Source organism: Mobula birostris, chromosome 15 (genome assembly GCF_030028105.1).
Source record: "Mobula birostris isolate sMobBir1 chromosome 15, sMobBir1.hap1, whole genome shotgun sequence".
Taxonomy (NCBI): Eukaryota; Metazoa; Chordata; class Chondrichthyes; order Myliobatiformes; family Myliobatidae; genus Mobula; species Mobula birostris.
The window spans coordinates 59,001,906-59,023,113 of record NC_092384.1 but is presented as its reverse complement, the minus strand read 5'-3'; the positions used below and the strand labels follow the sequence as shown (position 1 = coordinate 59,023,113).

The 21,208-nt window shown below is 40.5% G+C and overlaps 1 protein-coding gene across 1 annotated transcript in view; it reads right to left on the bottom strand.

The window, feature by feature from the left end:
- cdh13 (cadherin 13, H-cadherin (heart)) overlaps positions 1-21,208 on the bottom strand; it is a 1,220,695-nt gene that overhangs the window by 13,333 nt on the left and 1,186,154 nt on the right. Inside the window, exons 12-13 of the mRNA XM_072279867.1 lie at positions 16,062-16,295; positions 11,162-11,377 (exon numbers count right to left, since the gene is read on the bottom strand). Coding sequence (XP_072135968.1) covers positions 11,162-11,377; positions 16,062-16,295 — 450 coding nt within the window. The remainder of the gene's footprint in view (positions 1-11,161; positions 11,378-16,061; positions 16,296-21,208) is intronic.

The window sequence follows — 21,208 nt, the reverse complement described above, 5'->3', positions numbered from 1 at the left end:
AATGTGCTAGGTTTTCTAAAATTGACTCCTTCTACCTTAGGCCGCAAACGGCCACAAACTTATCAATCACCCCTTGTACATATCAGTCAGAAGAGGTGGGAATAATGACTGAAAAGTAAAAACAGTGTGCATCTGTTGGACATAACCTGAAAGAGCAGCAACCTGAAACATTAATTCTGCTTACCTGTCCACAGATTTATTTTCCCCCAGGAAGTTAGCAAACCAGATCAGTTCCATAATAATCCAGTAGGTGAATGGTTATCTTTACGAAGACTTGATTTGATTTTAATTTAAAAACATAGAAACATAGAAAATCTAAGGCACAATGCAGGCCCTTCGGCCCACAAAGTTGTGCCGAACATGTCTCTACCTTAGAAATTACTAGGGTTACCCATAGCCCTTTATTTTTCTAAGTTCCATGTACCTATCCAAAAGTCTCTTAAAAGACCCTATCGTATCTGCCTCCACCACCATTGCCAGCAGCCCATTCCACGCACTCACCACTCTCTGCGTAAAAAAATTACCCCTGACATCTCTTCTGTACCTACTCCCAAGCACCTCAAACCTGTGCCCTCTTGTGACCGTCATTTCAGCCCTGGGAAAAAGCCTCTGACTATCCACACAATCAATGCGTCTCATCATCTTATACACCTCCATCAGGTCACCTTTCATCTTCCGTCGCTCCAAGGAGAAAAGGCTGAGTTCACTCAACCTATTCTCATAAGGCATGCTCCCCAATCCAGGCAACATCCTTGTAAATCTCCTCTGCACCCTTTCTATAGTTTCCACATCCTTCCTGTTGTGAGGCCACCAGAACTGAGCACAGTACTCCAAGTGGAGTCTGACCAGGGTCCTATTTAGCTGCAACATTACCTCTCGGATCCTAAACTCAATTCCATGATTGATGAAGGCCAATGCACTGTACGCTTTCTTAACCACAGAGTCAACCTGTGCAGCTGCTTTGAGCGTCCTATGGACTCGGACCCCAAGATCCCTCTGATCCTACCAAGAGTGTTACCATTAATACTATATCCTGCCACTAATACTAATTTCTGGAATTATTTAACTATTTACGTTTAATTTTCCCAGTTACCGTTGTGGAATTCTAACTTGTATCTCTGGATCAGTGGCCCAGAGGTCTATCCATTAATCCAGCAATTTAAGAGCCGTGTTATTTTATCCCAAATTAAACATTTAGTGTGTATATTTTAATTCCTCTTTGTACATTTTTATTTTAAAGTTTAAAATTGCATGTGGTGGAAGTTAACATACGTGCATTTAGTGTGCATATCAGAACAAGATTCACTGTCTCTGTTTATCACATGTTTAAGGATGGTCAGATTTATATCATATCTTTATAGGTTTTCAATTAACCTACATTCATAGTCAATACTTAGCTAATTATTCTGAGTAAGGATGCTTCCTGTGGCTCATTTGTCCCATCAGTACATCACAAATTAGACAAATCAACTAAAATACTTTCTTAAACTAACACTGGGAAAACACCATAATATTGAGATGCCAATTGTGTATGCCTTTAATTCTAGATAATTTATTACTCAGTAAATGTGCAATATTATTTGGCTGTGGAGTTTCTCATGTCAGTTATCATGAATTTAATGGTCATTATGGACAAGGCCTCTCAACTGCATCACTATGGTAACATTCCTAATACTTTTCCCTACTCATGAAAATGATACAGACATTTCCAAATGTCAGTCTGTGATATTAGCACTCAAACCCAGAGAACAAAAGAGATAGTTGCAAATGTCAAGGTTTTCTTTTCGGTAAAATTTCCGATGTTTTCTTGCCATCAATCCATTAAATATAAGCGAGATAATTACAGTAATACAGAGAGGGCAGTGATCAGTATTTGAATACTGTTAATACTCTGTAACAAATAGGGACTTGTGAAGTCACCCCTCAGTTATAGCCAACTTCGCCATTTGCTACTGTTTACGAGAACTTAAGTTACTTTGGTAATCCTTCAATGGATTTGCTGTCAAATCCAACACACAATGTATTTTGAATTATCCTTACCCCTTTCATGGATAAAATTCATTTGCCCCACATGAATCATTAACTCCAATAATTAGACTAGATTTTGTGGTCAGTGGGCAGTGTTCTCTACAATATGCAATAGTTTCTCCTTTACCTAATGATGGAGTCAGTTGAAGTAGATTCTTGCCAGTCCTTCAGAGAATGATGGTGTAGTGGTAACAACAGTAAAACACCACCCACTTCTCTTAATTCTTTCGTCTCTGTCACATCTGCTCTCAGGAATAGACTTTTCATTCTAGAATGAAGGAGATGTCCTCCTTTTTCAAAGAAAGGGTCTTCCCTTCCTCCACCATCAACGTTGCCCTCAACCACATCTCTTCCATTTCACACATGTCTGTTCTTACCCCATCCTCCCGCCTCCCTACCAGGGAAAGGGTGCCTCTTGTCCTAACCTACCACCCCACCAGCCTCCGCGTCAGCACATAATTCTTCGCAACTTCCACCATCTCCAACTGGATCCCATCACCAAACACATCTTTCGCTCCCCCCACTTTCTGCTTTCCACAGGGAATGCTCCCTACGCAACTCATTTGTCTATTTGTCATTCCCCACTGATCTCCCTCTTGGCACTCATCCTTGCAAGTGGAACAAGTGCTACACCTTCCCCTACACCTCCACCCTCACTACCATTCAGGGCCCCAGACAGACCTTCCAGGTGAGGCGACATATCACCTGTGAGTCTGTTAGTGTCATATGCAGTGTCTGGTGCTCCCAGTGTGGCCTCCTGTATATTGGTGAGACCCGATGTAGATTTGGAGACCACTTTGCCGAGCACCTACACTTCGTCCGCCAGAAGAAGCGGGTTCTTGCAGTGGCCATCCATTTTAATTCCACTTTGCATTCTCATTCCAATATGTCAATCCATGGCCTCCTTTACTGCCGCGATGAGGCCCCAGTCAGGTTGGAGTAGAAACACCTTATATTCTGTCTGGGTAGCCTCCAACCTGATGGCAAGAACATTGATTCCTCAAACTTCCGGTAATGCCCACCCTTCGCCCTCTCCTTCGCCAGTCCCCATTCCCTTTCCCTTCACTCACTTTATCTCCTTGCCTGCCTATCACCTCCCTCTGGTGCTCTTCCCCATTTCCTTCTATGGCTTTCTATCCTCACCTATCAGATTCCCCCTTCTCCAGCCCTCTATCTCTTTCACCAATCAACTTCCCAGCTTCTTACTTCATCCCTCTCCCTCCCAGTTTCACCTATCACTTTGTGTTTCTCTCTCCCCGCCCCCACCTTTTAAATCCAATCCTCATCTTTTTTTCTCCAGTTCTGCCGAAGAGTCGCTGCACAAAATGTCAACTGTATTTTTTTCATAGATGCTACTTCGTCTGCTAAGTTCCTCCAGCATCTTGTGTATGAAACCCAGAGCTAGTTGTGAGGTCAGAGACTAAGATTGTTGCCCACGTTGAAGACCAGGACTTCCATGAATTTACAGAAAACCAATATAATCCCAATAAACTACAGGATCTATTGTGAAAACCCATTTAATTCACAAATGGTTTTAGAGACAGAAGTTTGCCATTCTTATGTGCTAGGCTACACAAATGCAGTAACGTGCTTGATTCTAAGCAGCCTTTGCAGTTCAGGGGAAATTATGAATATACAGTAAATGTTAATAAATAAAGAGCTAGAGAAGAAATAAGAATATGAACTAGAATAAAATTGAAAATATTATATTTATTATTAAATAACTAAGTAATTTATCCACATACTAAATTATTGAAACTACCAAAATAAATAGTAAAAAAGAAGTTTTACTTTTTACCCAGGAGCTTCTTTCTCACTCATTGGCAGGTGGGCTGCTGTTCTTGTGGCACATTAAGCCTGGCTCGAGATGGATTTGACACATTAGAGACCAGGAAGCCTGTGAAAAATCACTCTGTCTAATTAGACTCCATCAGGAATCCACTAGAACAGAATGTGAGCAAATTCAGCCAGTTGGGACTGGGCATTCAGTGCCACCACTATTGCCAGCAGTGGAGACTAGAACTTCCACATTTATACAGATAATCATTATGGCTTCGTATTCAAATTCCAATGTGCAGAAATTTAAGAGGCTATACAGAGTAGGGACTTGGCCACTTCCACCACAGACACAGTCCTCCCCACTTTTGAGGACATCAACAAGGGGTGATATAGTCCAGCAATCCCCAACCACCGGGCTGCGAACCGGTAGCGGGCCGCAAGGCATGCGCTACCAGGCCGTGAGGAAATGGTATGATTTGCTGATATGAATCAGCTGCACCTTTCCTCATTCCCTGTCATGCCCACTTTTGAGCTCGAATGCACACGAGCTCATTACGCATGCTTCATCCATGTCAGAGCGGGAAGGAGATCAACTCCTCGAGCTTGCAAATGACAGCGGGCTGAAAAGTATGTTTGACATAACATCTCTGCTGGCATTCCGGATCAAAGTCAAGGCTAAATATCCTGAGATAGCCACAGAAGCACTGAAAACTTTGCTTCCATTTCCAACATATCTCTGCAATGAATGCAATGAAAACTAAATTGGGGAATAGACTGGACATAAGGAACCCCGTTCCAGTATCGCTGTCTCCCATCACCCTTCGATGGCACCATCTTGTTGCAGGGAAACAAGTATTCAGCCCAGGGCTCCCACTGATTCAGCGATATTGGTGCATTGTAATAATTTTATATGTTCATATGAGGAAAATATGCGCTGTGTTTAATATCCAAACGTTACTTAAAATGTTATGATGCTATTGACTTATATAACCATATAACAATTACAGCGTGGATACAGGACAACACACATCAAAGTTGCTGGTGAACGCAGCAGGCCAAGCAGCATCTGTAGGAAGAGGTGCAGTCGACATTTCAGGCCGAGACCCTTCGTCAGGACTAACTTCAGAACTTCAGTTAGTCCTGACGAAGGGTCTCGGCCTGAAACGTTGACTGCACCTCTTCCTACAGATGCTGCTTGGCCTGCTGCGTTCACCAGCAACTTTGATGTGTGTTGCTTGAATTTCCAGCATCTGCAGAATTCCTGTTGTTTATGGATACAGGACATCTCTTCCCTTCTAGTCTGTGCCGAAAGCTACTCTCACCTCGTCCCACCGACCTGCACTCAGCCCATAACCCTCCATTCTTTTCCTGTCCATATAGCTGTCCAGTTTAACTTTAAATGATAATATCGAACCTGCCTCTACGACTTCTACTGGAAGTTTGTTCAACACTTACTTCAAGCTCCCCTGTCCTCCCCTATTAATTGACTTATCACCATATTCATGCGAGGAAAATATGCGGTAAGTGTTTAATATTAAATTCGTTAGATAAACCCTTTTAGAAACAAAATTGAGTGCATTAGCCACTTATCACCTATATTCCGGTCGTGATTAACAACCCCCCCCCCCCCCCCCCGGAACAGAATCGCCAAAAATGATTTGCAGAAAAGAAGCAATACACATTAAATTTGCTGGTGAACACAGCAGGCCAGACAGCATCTCTAGGAAGGGGTACAGTCCTGACGAAGGGTCTCGACCCGAAACATCGACTGTACCCCTTCCTAGAGATGCTGCCTGGCCTGCTGCGTTCACTAGCAACTTTGATGCGTGTTGCTTGAATTTCCAGCATCTGCAAAATTCCTCGTGTTTGCAGAAAAGGAATCAGCAGGTGCACGCATGCGCACTGATGCCCGCGCAAGGCTTCATGGTCATTGTAATCTTTCTCAGGGTAAACACAATGTACTTGACTGCTACTCTTGTCCGTTGGCAACCATCCCCCCTCCCTCCCCCCCCCCCCCAGGTCAGCCGGTCCGCAAGAATATTATCAATATGAAACCGGTCCACAGTGCAAAAAAGGTTGGGGACCCCTGATATAGTCTACCCATCTAGGCTATATACTCCTCTCATTGCTGCCTTCAGGCAGAATGTAGAGGAAAGTGTAACTCAAGATTCAACAAATGCTTCTCCTCTTCTGCCATGGGTTCTTGAATCAATGTGAAATAAGGACCTAAATGGCCTGTGATTTCCTTTCATCTGCCTCCGCCCCTTCTTAAAGTGTGGAGTGATATTAGCAATTTTCCAGTACTCTGGAACCATTCCAGAATCTAGTGATTCTTGAGAAATCATTACTAATGCTTCCTCAGTCTCTTCAGCTACTCCTTTCAGAACTCTGGGGTGTAGTCCATCTGGTTCAGGTGACTTATCTACCTTCAGACTTTTAGCTTCCCAAGCACCTTCTCCTTAGTAATTGCAACCACGCTTACTTCTGCACCTTGACAGTCTTGAATTTCTGGCATACTGCTAGTGTCTTCCACAGTGAAGACTTACACAAAATACTTAGTAAGTTCATCTGCCATTTCTTTCTCCCCTGTTACTACCTCTACAACATCATTTTCCAGTGGTCCAATATTACTCTGGCCTCTCTTTTACTCTTTTATCTGAAAAAAACATTTGGTATCCTCTTTAATATGTTGGCTACTTACTTTTATATTTCATCTTTTCTTTCCTTATGTTTTTTTAGTTGCCTTCTGTTGGTTTTTAAATGCTTCCCATTCCTCTAACTTCCCACTAATTTTTGTGCTATTATATGCCCTCTCTTTTGCTTTGATGCAGTCTTTAACTTGCCATCTCAATCACAGTTGCCTCATCCTCCTTTTACAATATTTCTTCATCTCTGCCATTAGCTCTGCTAGTGACACTTCCAATCAACTTTGCTCAACTCCTCGCTCATGCCTTTACAATTCCCTTTACTCTAGTGTAATACTAATACATCTGACTTTATCTTCTCCCTCTCAAACTGCAGCATAAATTGATTCATACTATTTTCGTTACATCCCAAAGGTTCCATTATCTTAAGATCCCTAATCAAATCTAGTTCATTGCACAACACTCAATCCAGAAATGTCTTTCCCCTAGTAGGCTCAACCAGAAGATGCTCTAAAAAGCCATCTCATAGGTACTCTACAAATTCCCTCTCTTGAGATCCAGCACCAACCTAATTTTCCCAATCTACCAGCATATTGAAATCTCACATGACAATCATAACATTGCCCTTATTATCTTCCTTTTCTATTTGCCATGGAAATTTATATCCCAAATCCCATCTGCTGCTTGGGGTCTGTACCTAACTCCCATCAGAGTCTTTTTACCCTTGCAGTTCTTCAAGCCCACTCACAAGGATTCTACATCTTCCTCTTTGTCACCTTTACAACACCCTTAAGGATTTGATCTCATTTTTTTACAACAGAGCCACCCACCCCGCTGCCTAGCTGCCTGTCCTTTCGATACAATGTGTATCATGGATGTTAAGCACCCAACCATGATGATGCCCGCAATGCCATAGAACATAGAAAACCTACAGCACAATACAATGTTGTGCCGACCATGTAACCTATGCTAGAGACTGCCTAGGATTTCCTTAGTGTATAGCTCTCTATTTTTCTAAGCTCTATGTACCTATCTAAGAGGCTCTTAAAAGACCCTATTGTATCCACTTCCACCACTGTCACTGGCAGTGCATTCCACACATCCACCACTCTTTGTGTGAAAAACTTATTCCTAACATCCCCCGGTACCTATTTCCAAGCACCTTAAAGACATGCCCCTCATGTTAGCCGTTTCAGCCCTGTGAAAAAGTGTCTGACTATCCGCACAATCACTGCCCCTCATCATCTTATACACCTTTAACAGGTCACCTTTCATCACTCCAAGGAATAAAGGCCAAGTTCAAATTGCCCTCCAATCCAGGCGACATCTTTGTAAATCTCTTCTGCACTCTCTCTATAGTATCTACATCCTTCCTGTAGTGAGGTGACCAGAACTGAGCACAGTACTCCAAGTGGGGTCTGACTAAGGTCCTATATAGCCATAACATTACCTCACGGTCTTGAACTCAATCCCATGGCTGATGAATGCCAACACACCATACGCCTTCTTAACAATACTGTCAACCTGCGCAGCAGCTTTGAGTGTCCTATTGGCACGGACCCCAAGATCTCTCAGATCCTCCACACTGCCAAGAGACTTACCATTTGTATTATATTCTGTCTTCAAATTGGACCTACCAAACTGAACCACTTCACACTTATCTGGGTTGAAGTCCATCTGCCACTTCTCAGCCCAGTTCTGCATCCTATCGAAGTCCCGCTGTAACCTCTGACAACCCTCCAGACTATCCACAACACCCCCAACCTTTGTGTCATCAGCAGATACCTGCCAATCTCTAACTGCGCTACAAGATCATCTACCTTATTCCCTATACTGTATGCATTCAAATATAACACCTTAGTGCCTGTATTCATCACCATTTTTGATGTCAGTTTAAGTTTCTGTAATTTATATTGTCATGTTCATAACCTACTGCACTCTTGCTATTAAAAAAAGATTATATTCATGGCGCTTATGCCCTGGGTATGACAATAATGTGAAACTTAAAGCTTAGTGAGTCTCAGCATGAATAGATTGGGCTTTAATGCATGATATAGAAACATAGAAACATAGAAAACGTACAGCACAATACAGACCTTTCGGCCCACAATGATGCGCCAAACATATACTTAGTTTAGAAATTACCTAGGAGTACCCATAGCCTTCAATTTTTCTAAGCTCCATGTACCTATCCAGGAGTCTCTTAAAAGACCCTATCGTATCCACCTCCACCACTGTCGCCAGCAGCCATTTCCACACATTCACCACTCTCTGTGTAAAAAACTTACCCGATATCTCCTCTATACCTACTTACAAGCACCATAAAACTGCGCCCTCTTGTGTTAGTCATTTCAGACCTGGGAAAAAGCAATGGAAAATATTCTTGGGGCATTAGGATGGAAGATTAATCCAGTTTCCAATTCAAATCTGTTGAATCAGGCATAGATTATAGCATGATCCAAGAACACGTATAAGAATTTTAGAAGACCAACATTTAAAGTTTCTACATTACATTTCCCAGGGCTCATAAGTTTTGAGTAACTTAAACCCCTCCATCAGAAGGAATCCATAATGAATGCAATAAACATTCATTTTATATTGCCGACAATAATCACAAGCATATGATTCCCTCACTTGAGATTTGACAAAGACTTAAATTAAAGTGAAAATAATTTTTTGCCTTATTTGCCGTGTCTGACCTGTGAAATTTCAGATTTACCTGTTTGGATTAAGTTAATTAGCAAATGTGAAATTTATCCATGCATTTGGGTGATTTATCAATGAAACACATTTTTAAGAAAGAATAATTGATAAAATATTTAAAAAATACCTTGTTGAGAAACATTTAGTTGAGAGTACACCATTCAGAAAGGGAAACTATATTCAGTCAGTTTAGTTCTTCACCTTTTGTCTAGCAGAAGTACAATATTTCTTACATTTCTCATGATTGAAGAGGTCAAAGGGATACAGGACCAACATGAACACATGATATACAATGGCCCTTAGTGCATTCCCAATCAGTCCTACCTCTTGTAAACAATTCTCCCACAAGTCTCCCTCAATTTCCTCTGATTCTTCTGCCACCCAACTATGCAATGGGTAACTTACAATAGCTAACAGCACCTCTTTGAAATGTTGGAGGAAATCAGAGCACCAGGTAAAACCCATGCAAATCTGTGCAAACTTCTCACAGACAATACATTGTGGTCAGGATCAAACCCAGGACACTGGAACTATGCAGTAGCTGCACTACCATGCCATTCCTGTTGATGTCCAGAGCCTCGGATACATTAAGTACAACTAGCTTAGAACCTTCAACATTCTGGGAACAACATCTTCCCCTCCACCAACAAATTTCTGAACAGACAATGACTCCATGAACAATACCCTCACTATTGTTGCACTACTTATTTTTATAAACTTCTTATTATAACTTATAGCATATTATGTATGCATTTGACAAGGTTCCACATGGTAGACTTATTCAGAAAGTTAGAAGGCATGGGATCCAGGGAAGTTTGGCCTGGTGGATTCAGAATTGGCTTGCCTGCAGAAGGCAGAGGGTGGTGGTGGAGGGAGTACACTCAGATTGGAGGATTGTGACTAGTGGTGTCCCACAAGGATCTGTTCTGGGACCTCCACTTTTCGTGATTTTTATTAATGACCTGGATGTGTGGGTAGAAGGGTGGGTTGGCAAGTTTGCAGACAACACAAAGGTTGGTGGTGTTGTAGATAGTGTAGAGGATTGTCAAAGATTGCAGAGAGACATTGATAGGAAGCAGAAGTGGGCTGAGAAGTGGCAGATGGAGTTCAACCCGGAGAAGTGTGAGGTGGTACACTTTGGAAGGACAAACTCCAAGGCAGAGTACAAAGTAAATGGCAGGATACCTGGTAGTGTGGAGGAGCAGAGGGATCTCGGGGTACATGTCCACAGATCCCTGAAAGTTGCCTCACAGGTGGATAGGGTAGTTAAGAAAGCTTATGGGGTGTTAGCGTTCATAAGTCGAGGGATAGAGTTTAAGAGTCATGATGTAATGATGCAGCTCCATAAAACTCTGGTTAGGCCACACTTGGAGTATTGTGTCCAGTTCTGGTCACCTCACTATAGGAAGGATGTGGAAGCATTGGAAAGGGTACAGAGGAGATTTACCAGGATGCTGCCTGGTTTAGAGAATATGCATTATGATCAGAGATTAAGGGAGCTAGGGCTTTACTCTTTGGAGAGAAGGAGGATGAGAGGAGATATGATAGAGGTGTACAAGATAATAAGAGGAATAGATAGAGTGGATAGCCAGTGCCTCTTCCCCAGGGCACCACTGCTCAATACAAGAGGACATGGCTTTAAGGTAAGGGGTGGGAAGTTCAAGGGGGATATTAGAGGAAGGTTTTTTACTCAGAGAGTGGTTGGTGCGTGGAATGCACTGCCTGAGTCAATGGTGGAGGCAGATACACTAGTGAAGTTTAAGAGACTACTAGACAGGTGTATGGAGGAATCTAAGGTGGGGGCTTATATGGGAGGCAGGGTTTGAGGGTCGGCACAACATTGTGGGCCGAAGGGCCTGTACTGTGCTGTACTGTTCTATGTTCTATATGTTCTATGCAACCTATGCCAATGATAATAAACTTGATTCGGATAATGACTCTGATTCTTGGCGCATAAACATGAACCATAACAAACCTGAATCTGAACTATTGAAAACCAAACTCACAGAACAATGTGATGATAGAAATCAAGAGGAGCGTGATACTGATGTGAAGAGAGTTGGCTGTGCTGCAGTCCATTTTGTTCTTCTTGCAAGAGCAGACTTGGACTAAAACATCTGTGCTGTTGGTCAATGGGGGCTTCCCACTGTCTGTCACTACAATTGGCAAATTGTAGTTGGATCTTTTCAGCGGATGCAGGAGGCTGAGTCGAGCATGAGTGCCTGAAGGAACAAAACAAAAATATGAATATTGTAAGTGCAAACTTTACTCATGAAGGTTAGTTATCAATGTTGGGTGGTGGAATACTTCCACACAGTCAGTGTTTAATCAGTGTCACATATGTTATTCAATGAATATCCAATGTTCAAAATGACCTCTTTGATCTTCTGGAATTAAAGAAGTGTGATTAACGTAGAGACTGAACTTCCAGCGAATACAACAACAGACAATAATTCATTGCAACACACACAAAATGCTGGAAGAACTCAGCAGCTCAGGGTGCATCTATGGAAATGAATAAACAGTCGATGTTTCTGGCTGAGAATGTTCTTCAGGGCTGAAAAGTAAGGGGAAAGATGCCAGAATTCAAAAGGTGGTGGGGGGTGGGGGTGGAAGGAGGTTAGCTAGAAGGTGATAGGTGAAGCCAGGTGGGTGGTGAAGGGCTGGAGAAGAAGGAATCTGATAGGAGAGGAGAGGGGACCATAAGAGAAAGGGAAGGAAGCTGGGTCCTGGAGGAAGTGATAGGCAGTTGAGAAGAGCTAAAAGGCCAGAGTGGGGAATAGATGAAGACAGGAGAGGGAGGGAAAATATTTTTTACTGGAAGGAGAAATCGATATTCATGCCATCAGATTGGAGGCTACCAAGACAGAATATAAGGTAAAAAGGCAAATAATTCAACTGTCCCAAAAATCAGTCATATCCCATTACCATCTTTTTCACTCAGAGAGTGGTAGCTGTGTGGAACGAGCTTCCAGCGGAAGTGGTTGAGGCGGGTTTGATGTTGTCATTTGAAGTTAAATTGGATAGATATATGGACAGGAAAGGAATGGAGGGTTATGGGCTGAGTGCAGGTTGGTGGGACTAGGTGAGAGTAAGAGTTCAGCACAGACTAGAAGGGCCGAGATGGCCTGTTTCCGTGCTGTAATTGTTATATGGTTTATATGGTTATATGGTTTATCTGACTTTGCTTGCAGGGAATCCCTTTCGTCAATTGATCAAGTCGTCCACTCTAACTTCTCCTGCCTCTATACCTGCTTATTATTTGCTTACCCTTTGAACTAAATATAGAACTGAAGTTGAACGTGCATTCATATCCTGGAGAATATATTACTACTACATTGTCTCACCAAAATACTCCAGTTTGATAAAGTACAGTGACCTGAAGTGGTTACTTTGTTTCGTCCTCTGCAGGAACTGCCCATCCCACTGTGTATAACCATTTACGCTTTCACTTCAGGTGTCTCAGCACCTCCCAATACGTTGTTGCTTTTGTGTTGTCTTTAACATCCAGTCAAAAACCACAAAATACAAAGTTAAACTGGGTGGTCCCTGCATGCATGTAGAGGGATCAAAATTCGTGATTAGTAATTATGCTATATTTGTGCCTCCTCCCTGATGGCATGAATATTGATTTCTCCTTTTGGTTATAAAAAAAATCCTTCCACTCCCTTCTTCTATTCCCCACTCTAGCCTCTTATGTCTTCTCACCTGCCTATCACCTCTCCCTGGCTCCCCTCCTCCTTCCCTTTCTCCTCTGGTCCACTCTCCTCTCCTATCAGATTCCTTGCTCTGCAGCCCTTTCACTTTCCTAACCACCTGGCTTCACCTATCACTTCCTTCTCCTCCCCCCACCTCTCTATTTTGGAGTCTTCTCCCTACTTTCCAGTCCTGAGGAAGGGTCTCTGCCCGAAACGTTGACTGTTTGTTCATTTCCATGAATGCTGCCTGACCTGCTGAATTCCTCCAGCATTTTGTTTGTGTTTCTTCATGATTAATGTTTTTCATGTCGTAGTACTCGTCATTCATGCTTGAGGTGTCTGCATCCAGCCAGTGCTGAAGACTGAAACCTTCCATCAGTCCCATATTTTGAATGGCTAGGCATGTTTTAAAATGTTCATTCACTATTTCCTGTTGCAGTTAAAGGGAAGGAGTTTCCTCCCTGAAGCTAGCCTGGGAGATGTCCATGAAAGGAAAAATATAGGGGATAGCAGCCTTCACAACATCCAGAGGTAGGCAGGGAGATTTATTCTAGAAGAGATGGTGGAGTACCTCAGAAATTGTTCAATGTGGTCCACATTCAGCATACACCAGCCAGCAATTTCCATCAACAGAAGTGCATACCTAATTTTCAAATACAGTAGATTCTGGTTAATTGGGACACATCAGGACTACTACACTTTGGTCCAATTAAGCAGCTGCCCCAATTAGCTGAAATTTCATGGAGATAGTTAAAAAGATATAAAAAAGACAAGTTGCTGTTTAACTGAGTAACAAATTATGTATTAAGTGAAAATACAGGACAAAGTAAAACACTATCAAACTACTAGGTACTATGAAAATGTGTATTAGTTTATCGATAGAGGAATTCATCTAGTGCATGTGTTCTTTTGATTGACTGTACATGAACAAAATCAGTGCAGATGCTTAAAGTACATAATGGACTGCCTTCATACAATACTATTGATGATTGCATCCTCTAAATCTTAATTTTCATGGTAACATTTAAGATGATTGTTGATACCTTCAAAGTCTTCATAGTACCTAACTTGTTGATGTAGTGAAATTGTTTCATTTTCACTCCCAGCTGTTTCTGGTTTCTCCAAGCCTGAACGCATGAAACTGCAGTGATCAAAACAGTTCTAAATTGTCTCACTACTTATTTCTCGCCAACTACCAGTGACAAAAATTACTGTTAGTTGGTTTTTTTGGGCACAAGTGCACATAATTGATGCTATTTAAAAACTGCTTTAAGCATAGTGTAGTGCCTAACAGCCATGCAAGTTCACGTGCCTAATGCTAGTTAGAAACTGTCCGGCAACAGTCCCCTGCCCCAATAAAGTGGCATGTTGTCCAAAATAAACAAAGGAAATCCTAGCTATTTTCTCAATTAGTTTTGGTTCTTAAGAGTTGTCCCAAATAAGTGTGTGTCCCGATTGACTGATGGTCCTATTAACTAGAATCCATTGTACTGCCTTACATCCACAAATCCGCAAAAGAGGAAAGTTCCAAGGGGATGTGCAGGACAAGTTTTTTACTCAGAGAGTGTTAGGTACCTGGAATGCGCAGCCAGAATTGGTAGTGGAGGCAAACTAGATAGAGGTATTTAGGGGGCTGTCAGGCACTCAGATTTACAGGGAATGGAGAGATGTCAATCTTGTGTACTGTAGGAAGAAGAGACTCACTTAGTTAGTTTTTAATTACTAGTTTAATCGTGGGCCTGAAGGGCTGTTCCTGTCCTGCACTGTTCAGTGTTCCATGTTCTGTACACTATACTGTTTTCAGCCTCACAACCACTTTCGTGATCTGCTACTAACTTCATAAAGGCACACACCTCCTTTGGTCCTGCAGGACAAGATGCACACAATTGCATATGGATGCATGTTCTTCAATACTGGAATGCTTGTTACCGAGTGGTAGGGCAGGAAGGTGACAGGATTGTCACATGTAATTCCATAACATATAGCAGCAGAATTAGGCCATTTGGCCCATCAAGTCTTCTCTGCTATTTAATCATTATTTATCACCTCAACCCCATTTTCCTGTCTTTTCACTTTTATCTTTGATGCCCTTAATAATCAATAACCTATCACCCTACATTTTTACTTCCTATGCCCAGGATGTGCCCTCTTCTCATTGTTACCATCAGGAAGGAGGTACAGAAGCCTGAAGGCACACACTCAATGATTCACGAACAGCTTCTTCCATCCGATTCCCAAATGGACATTGAACTCATGAATACTATCTCAATTTTTTATATTATTTCTGTTTTGCACTATTTTTAATCTCACTATTTAATATATGCATATATATTTACTGTTATTCATTTATTTTTCTTTCTATTGCATTGAACTGCTGCTGCTAAGTTAACAAATTTCACAATACATGCCAGTGATAATAAACCTGATTCTGATTCTAAACCTCCGCTTTAACCCCCTTCTCACATTTCACTTCCCCTTCATCTCTATTCTCTTCAAATAATGAAGTTTGCAGGCTTCTTCCATTTTCTGACTACAAAACTACATTTGCATTTTTTTTCTGTTTGATATAGCTAGTCATTCTAACTTGGTATAAGGAGGAGAAATGAAAGAAGATAAAGCCACTCAATTTAATGCCCACATCCATTAATTCAGATGCTGATACTCTGCATGATTTGGTTAGAAGGTGGGATGACGATGCAGTAATTCACTGGGCACATATAGCTTGCAGACAAGAGAAGGGCTTGGGTGGTCCAGCGGATCTACAAGAAAGGAGTTAGGGCTACACTCTGGAGGGCCAAAGAATTAGTTTGGTTCAGTTGCCATCTCTCCAGAAGCAAGGTCATACGTAAGTTCCACAGAGGACTTGAGAACTTTGATGAGGCAGCCTCAGACAAAAGGGGTGCACAAGGAAATTTTCAAGGCATTGGCAGGATGGTCTAAAACTTAAATGTAGCCAAGGAGTAAGGGGGAATGGCAATACTGAAATTCCTCATTTCTTTGTGGAATTTGTGGCGTGTGGTGCTGCTGCTGCCTCACAGCCCCATTGATCTAGGCTAATTCTTCATTTGTAGTGGTGCCTACGTGGAGTTCGTTCTACAGACAAGATTAAAAAAACGCATTGAATTCTGATTAACATCTAACTATATGAGATGGAATTTCACTGTAAGATCAGAGAATCTCTCTTTCTGAAAATGAAAAGTTCTCTTACTGTTGACCTGGGTGACCTTCCAGGTTTTTTCAACTCCGGGTTGCTTGCCCAACTGAAATTTGAACGGATCAGCGTTTGGTTCAAGATCTTTGTCTGTTGCTCCCAGAATAGCCACACTGAGGTCCTTTGAATCCTCACAGAACTTTGCTACAGTTGGATAAACAGAGGGTGGGTTGTCATTCACATCCAGCATGGTGATAATCAAGGTACCAGTGCCAGTAGCCACCGGGTCACCTAAGGAACAGAGCAGAAGAGTTTGTCAGTTATATCATACCACAGAAGGTATTTTCATGTATTCTAGCAGGAAGCACTAACAGAGGACAAATCATCTGGCAAACTTATTGTGTGAATTTTATTGATGTAACAACTCCTTCCCTTCTCATAATTTGTATAAATCAATATTCCTGGATTCTCATGCAATTAGCTTTTCCTATTTAGTAAATATGAGCTAGATTTCTAACTTCAATTATATGATCCAAGAACAAAGTCTGCATCAGGCTCAAAAACAGCCCAAGCTGAATCTCAGCTCACACTTGTCATTGCATACAAATGATTTGATGTGCTTATATCTAAAATGGCTTTATGCACAATATCAGCAATTCAGGAGTAAGCTCACGATAAATAAGATGAATATGTATATAGGTCCTCCCCGGGTTACCAAGGGGGTTCCATTTCTGAGAACTTTCCTAATCCAAATAATTCATAAATTGGAAACATATATTTAATATATATATGCCCAGTAATATATTTTTTTAAAAAACACAGGCCAACCAAGGGCAATGTTAGTTAAGCCAGGGCATTTAATTCAACTGCTTAGATTTTGCTGCAATAGTATTGCCATGAGCTATGTTTCCCACATGGCAGAAGATGCCTGCAGTTCCAGAGCAGCCAGCAAATCCATTATTTATTCAACTAAACACTTTAAAATTCAGAGATTTCATAGATTTTAAAATAATACAAATTATGTATAAAGTAAAAAATGAACAGCTACCACAAAGTATCCCAAGGTTGTTTAAAATGAGAGAAAGTCAACATGATTTGAGAGGAACATGTATATTTCAAAAACAAAGGATAAGAACAAAGGCAAAAAATCATTGCATTTCAGTCAGAGGGGTGAATCTAAGGAACAGTTGTAATCAGAATTTAAAAACATGCACCACACTTAAGTTTAAAAAATAATCTAAAAATAATTTAATGAACAAATATAAAATACATGATTTAAAATGAACGGGAGTAATGTGAATAAATGATACTCGGAATTGGATTTTGTGTTAAAAGATTATGAAATTTTTTTGTTTTGATGTGACGATTGATGCCAAATATGTTGTATAAGTAAGAGGGATAGGTGTAATAAGCTGTAGCTTCAGCCTACACCCTTTCGGGCTGTTTTAAAGAATATCTACAAACGTTTGTATGTTTTTTGTTGCAATTTTGTCCTATGAAATCATCATTGAAAATGATGCTTTTTGTTATGTTTGTACTGACCAAAATAAATTTCATTCATTCAAAAAAAAAGCACTCTCACAATTTTACAAGTGCTTGTTCAAGTGTATGGACTGTCCATAGGTTGGACATATGTAAACTGGCAAGGACTGCAATGTGATGATTATATTTTATTTAGATTTATTTGCTCAATTAATAAGTAAAATATATTTGATATATGAATTTCCCTTTATGGAACATGAAGTTCATTTATTCTAATTAGCCAATTATTGAGTGACAATTAGGAGTTGTCAAGAACAATTTGATTTAGGCCTCTTTTGAGGCCTGAAACGTGTTGGGAGAGCATGAGAGATACCAGAGATCCAAAGCTCATCTTTTTCTAAAAATTCAACTTCAGTATTACTGTAGTTTTAAGTGCATATCAATATAAAGATGACAAAACAATTAATTAGCTTGGGCTAATTTGCTTAAGTGCACAAGTAAGCAGAGTTGGAACCAGTCCAAGAAGCTGTTTTCCAATATTTCATGCTTATATTGTAGGCTTTATAGGGTAGTCCAGTGAGAGAACCAGTTATATGTGGAACGTGGGAATAGAAAGAATGCATCTAATTCCTTGTGACAGCAGCAGAGTGGTGGTTTCCCATAGTACCCACTAAATACAGATATGCAAAATGAGAGCAGTTGGTGCCAGAAGAAGAGGATACCTGGAGACTAAAAGCCATGGGGCTGAGTCTGTAAATTAACAGGCTTAAGAGCAACATGATCAAGATGAAAAGCACGAGAAAATTTGTAGATGCTAGAAATACAAAACAACACACTAAATGCTGGAGGAACACAGCAGGCCAGGCAGCATCTATGGAAAAAAAGTAAACAGTTGACATTTCGGGCCGAGACCTTTCATTATGATGAAGAGTCTTGGCCCGAAACATTGACTGTTTACTCATTTAGGATCACCACATGGAGAACATCCCTAATCCACATTCACACAGCCTTGTCTAGCAGATTCCTTCAAATGCCAATATTTGCATGATTTTCTTTTTCATTCATAATGGTTAATTCTTCACTCTCCAAGATTGTACTTCATCTTTCAGCTTTGTGCTCTATTAATTAACCATATTATTAACTGACCTTTCATGTTCTCCTCAGAGCTGAGGTTCCTACTTTGACATGTATTATTAGACTGTGATGCTGTAGGGAACCTGGATTATGGGTTTGTTTTTTAAAAAAAACACCAAGAAACAATTCAAGGGATCATTATATATTTAATATTCAAAATAAACAATTGAATATTCAGTATTAGCAATTGAAATTTTCCATCTTTGTTAAGGATAGTTTATTTCACAACAAACAATCCTAGGTCACTATTCTTCCAAAAATGCAGTGGTTTCCATGTTTGGTCAGCGATAGAAAGGATAAATATCGAAATAAAATTTGTAATGTGTTGAAACACAAAATATGCAAATTTTAAAACAATCTTTAAACATCTGATTCCTGCAAGATTTGGGTTTTACATTCTTCTCCAGTCAAACATTTGACAAATTCAATGGAACTGAATTGTGTCCACCCTACAATATTAATAATTATAGACAAATCTCTACCCTTTCTCAATATCCAAATGCACTACATGTAAATATTAGAAAATTAATGCTAGAACTTATCCTCTACTTTCATGACATCCAAGTGCATCTACGAGTCATGTGTCTCAGAAATGCTGGAAAAGTTGAGCAAGTCAGGCGGCTAATGTGGAAAGAGAAGCAGTCACTATTTTGGGTTTGTGACACTTTGTGAAAACTGAGAAAAAGAGATATACCAGGTGGTAGGAAGAAATTGGTAGAAGAGTCTGCGATAGGATGAGATTAAATGGTTTCATGGCAGCAGCTACCAGCACATAATGCTCTTTGGTTTGTGTAATGGATGTGTAAAGATGGATCAGACTTGCACAACAGATTAGATTTATCCCAGTGAGTTAAAGAAGACTGACCTAACGTGATTAAAACAAAAGGTAAACGGCAAAGATGGGCAATTGAAGCAGGTCAGGCAGCATCTGTGGAAAGTGAAGCAGTTAAAATTTCATATGAGAAACCTGACTTGAGACTTTATTGGAAATGGAGAGATCCATTACTGTAGGTGGGTGGAAGCAAGGGAATTGCTTTGATAGAGTAAGACCTATAGCAATTGGGATGAGGTTCTATGTAGTGTAATTTGTTGCTGATGTGCTGCAGGCATACCCGAGGAGAAAATTTGGATGACAGCAGAGATGGTTGGAACATAGAACATAAACATAACAGCACAGGAACAGGCCCTTCGGCCCACAATGTCTCTGATGACCATAATGATGAATTAAACTAAATCTTCTCTATCTATTCATGATCTATATCTTGCATATCTAAAAGCATTTTAAACAGCACAAACATATCTGCTTTCACCACTACCCCTGGCAGCCTGATCAAAGCATTTCCCTGGGTGTAAAAATACTTGCCCTATCTATGCCTTTCATAATTTTATAAACTATTATCAGGTCTCCCCTCAGCATCCAACACTCCAGAGCAAGCAATTCAAGTTTGTCTAATTTCTCTTTATAACTCATACTCCTTAATCCAGGCAACACCTTCTGTACTCTTCCTAAAGTTTCCACATTCTTCCTGTAATTGGGCAACCAGATTTGTATGTGTTGTAGAACTGCACATGATTATATATGTTTTCAAATGGACTGAAAGATAAAACATGCTATCTGAACTTAACAAATTTGATGCTAGGTCTGTAAGGCTCCAGGAGCTTGTGTTGTGTCTTATTGGAACGGTACATGGAGATCAGAGTGGGATGGTAGCCAGCAACTGGAAGTTCATGGTCACTCCTCTGAACTGAGAGTGGGTGCTCCACAAAGCAATCACCCAATCTGTGTTTGATTTCCTCAATGTAGAGGAGACCACAGAAGAAAATGTTTGGGTCCCAAGACGGTAAAAAGGGAAGAGAGAAAAGGCGAAGTGTTGTACCAACTGTGGTTTCAGATGTAAGTGTTTTGTGATGGGAAACTGTTTCTGAACTATAGCTCATAAAAAAGTAAATGGAGTTGACTTCTGAACCAATGCACACCATCACATACAACACTGAATAAACATTAACTTTTCAGAGTTTTGCATCTCCTAGAGAACTTGGATTAAATTTTGAAGAATAGCGAAGCGTAAATATTTTTGGATGAATTCCTAGAAAAAAATGTCAATCATCGCAGAAGATTCTATTTACCATATCTGCAGAGCTTACAGTAGCAGTATTCTGAAAAGCAAGGTTATCCAGGGTTACCCTCATTTATTAAGCCATATTCAGATTCATTGTCAGCACAATGAGTTAGAAACCAGCAGGAGACTGGGAACCGATGATGATACTTGGTTAAAATTATAGGCCTGACATGAATCAGCTCCTAATTGAATTAAATAAAATAATTTCATGTGCTTTTAAATTAGGGATGTCAGTTTCTGCAATTTTAAGGAAAGATTTTGTACAAGTATGACTTGACTAATCAACTCATATAAATGTTAAAACTGATAGTCTACATCTTCATTGTAACAATGACACGGCACTTTCCAAGGTAACATTGTTACCATAAATTCACAAAAAACTACAGCAGGAAATTGATGCCTACACATATTTTCATTGAAAGAAAATGCAAATGTTTCAATAAATGTATGTGTGTTTCAAGCTGTTTC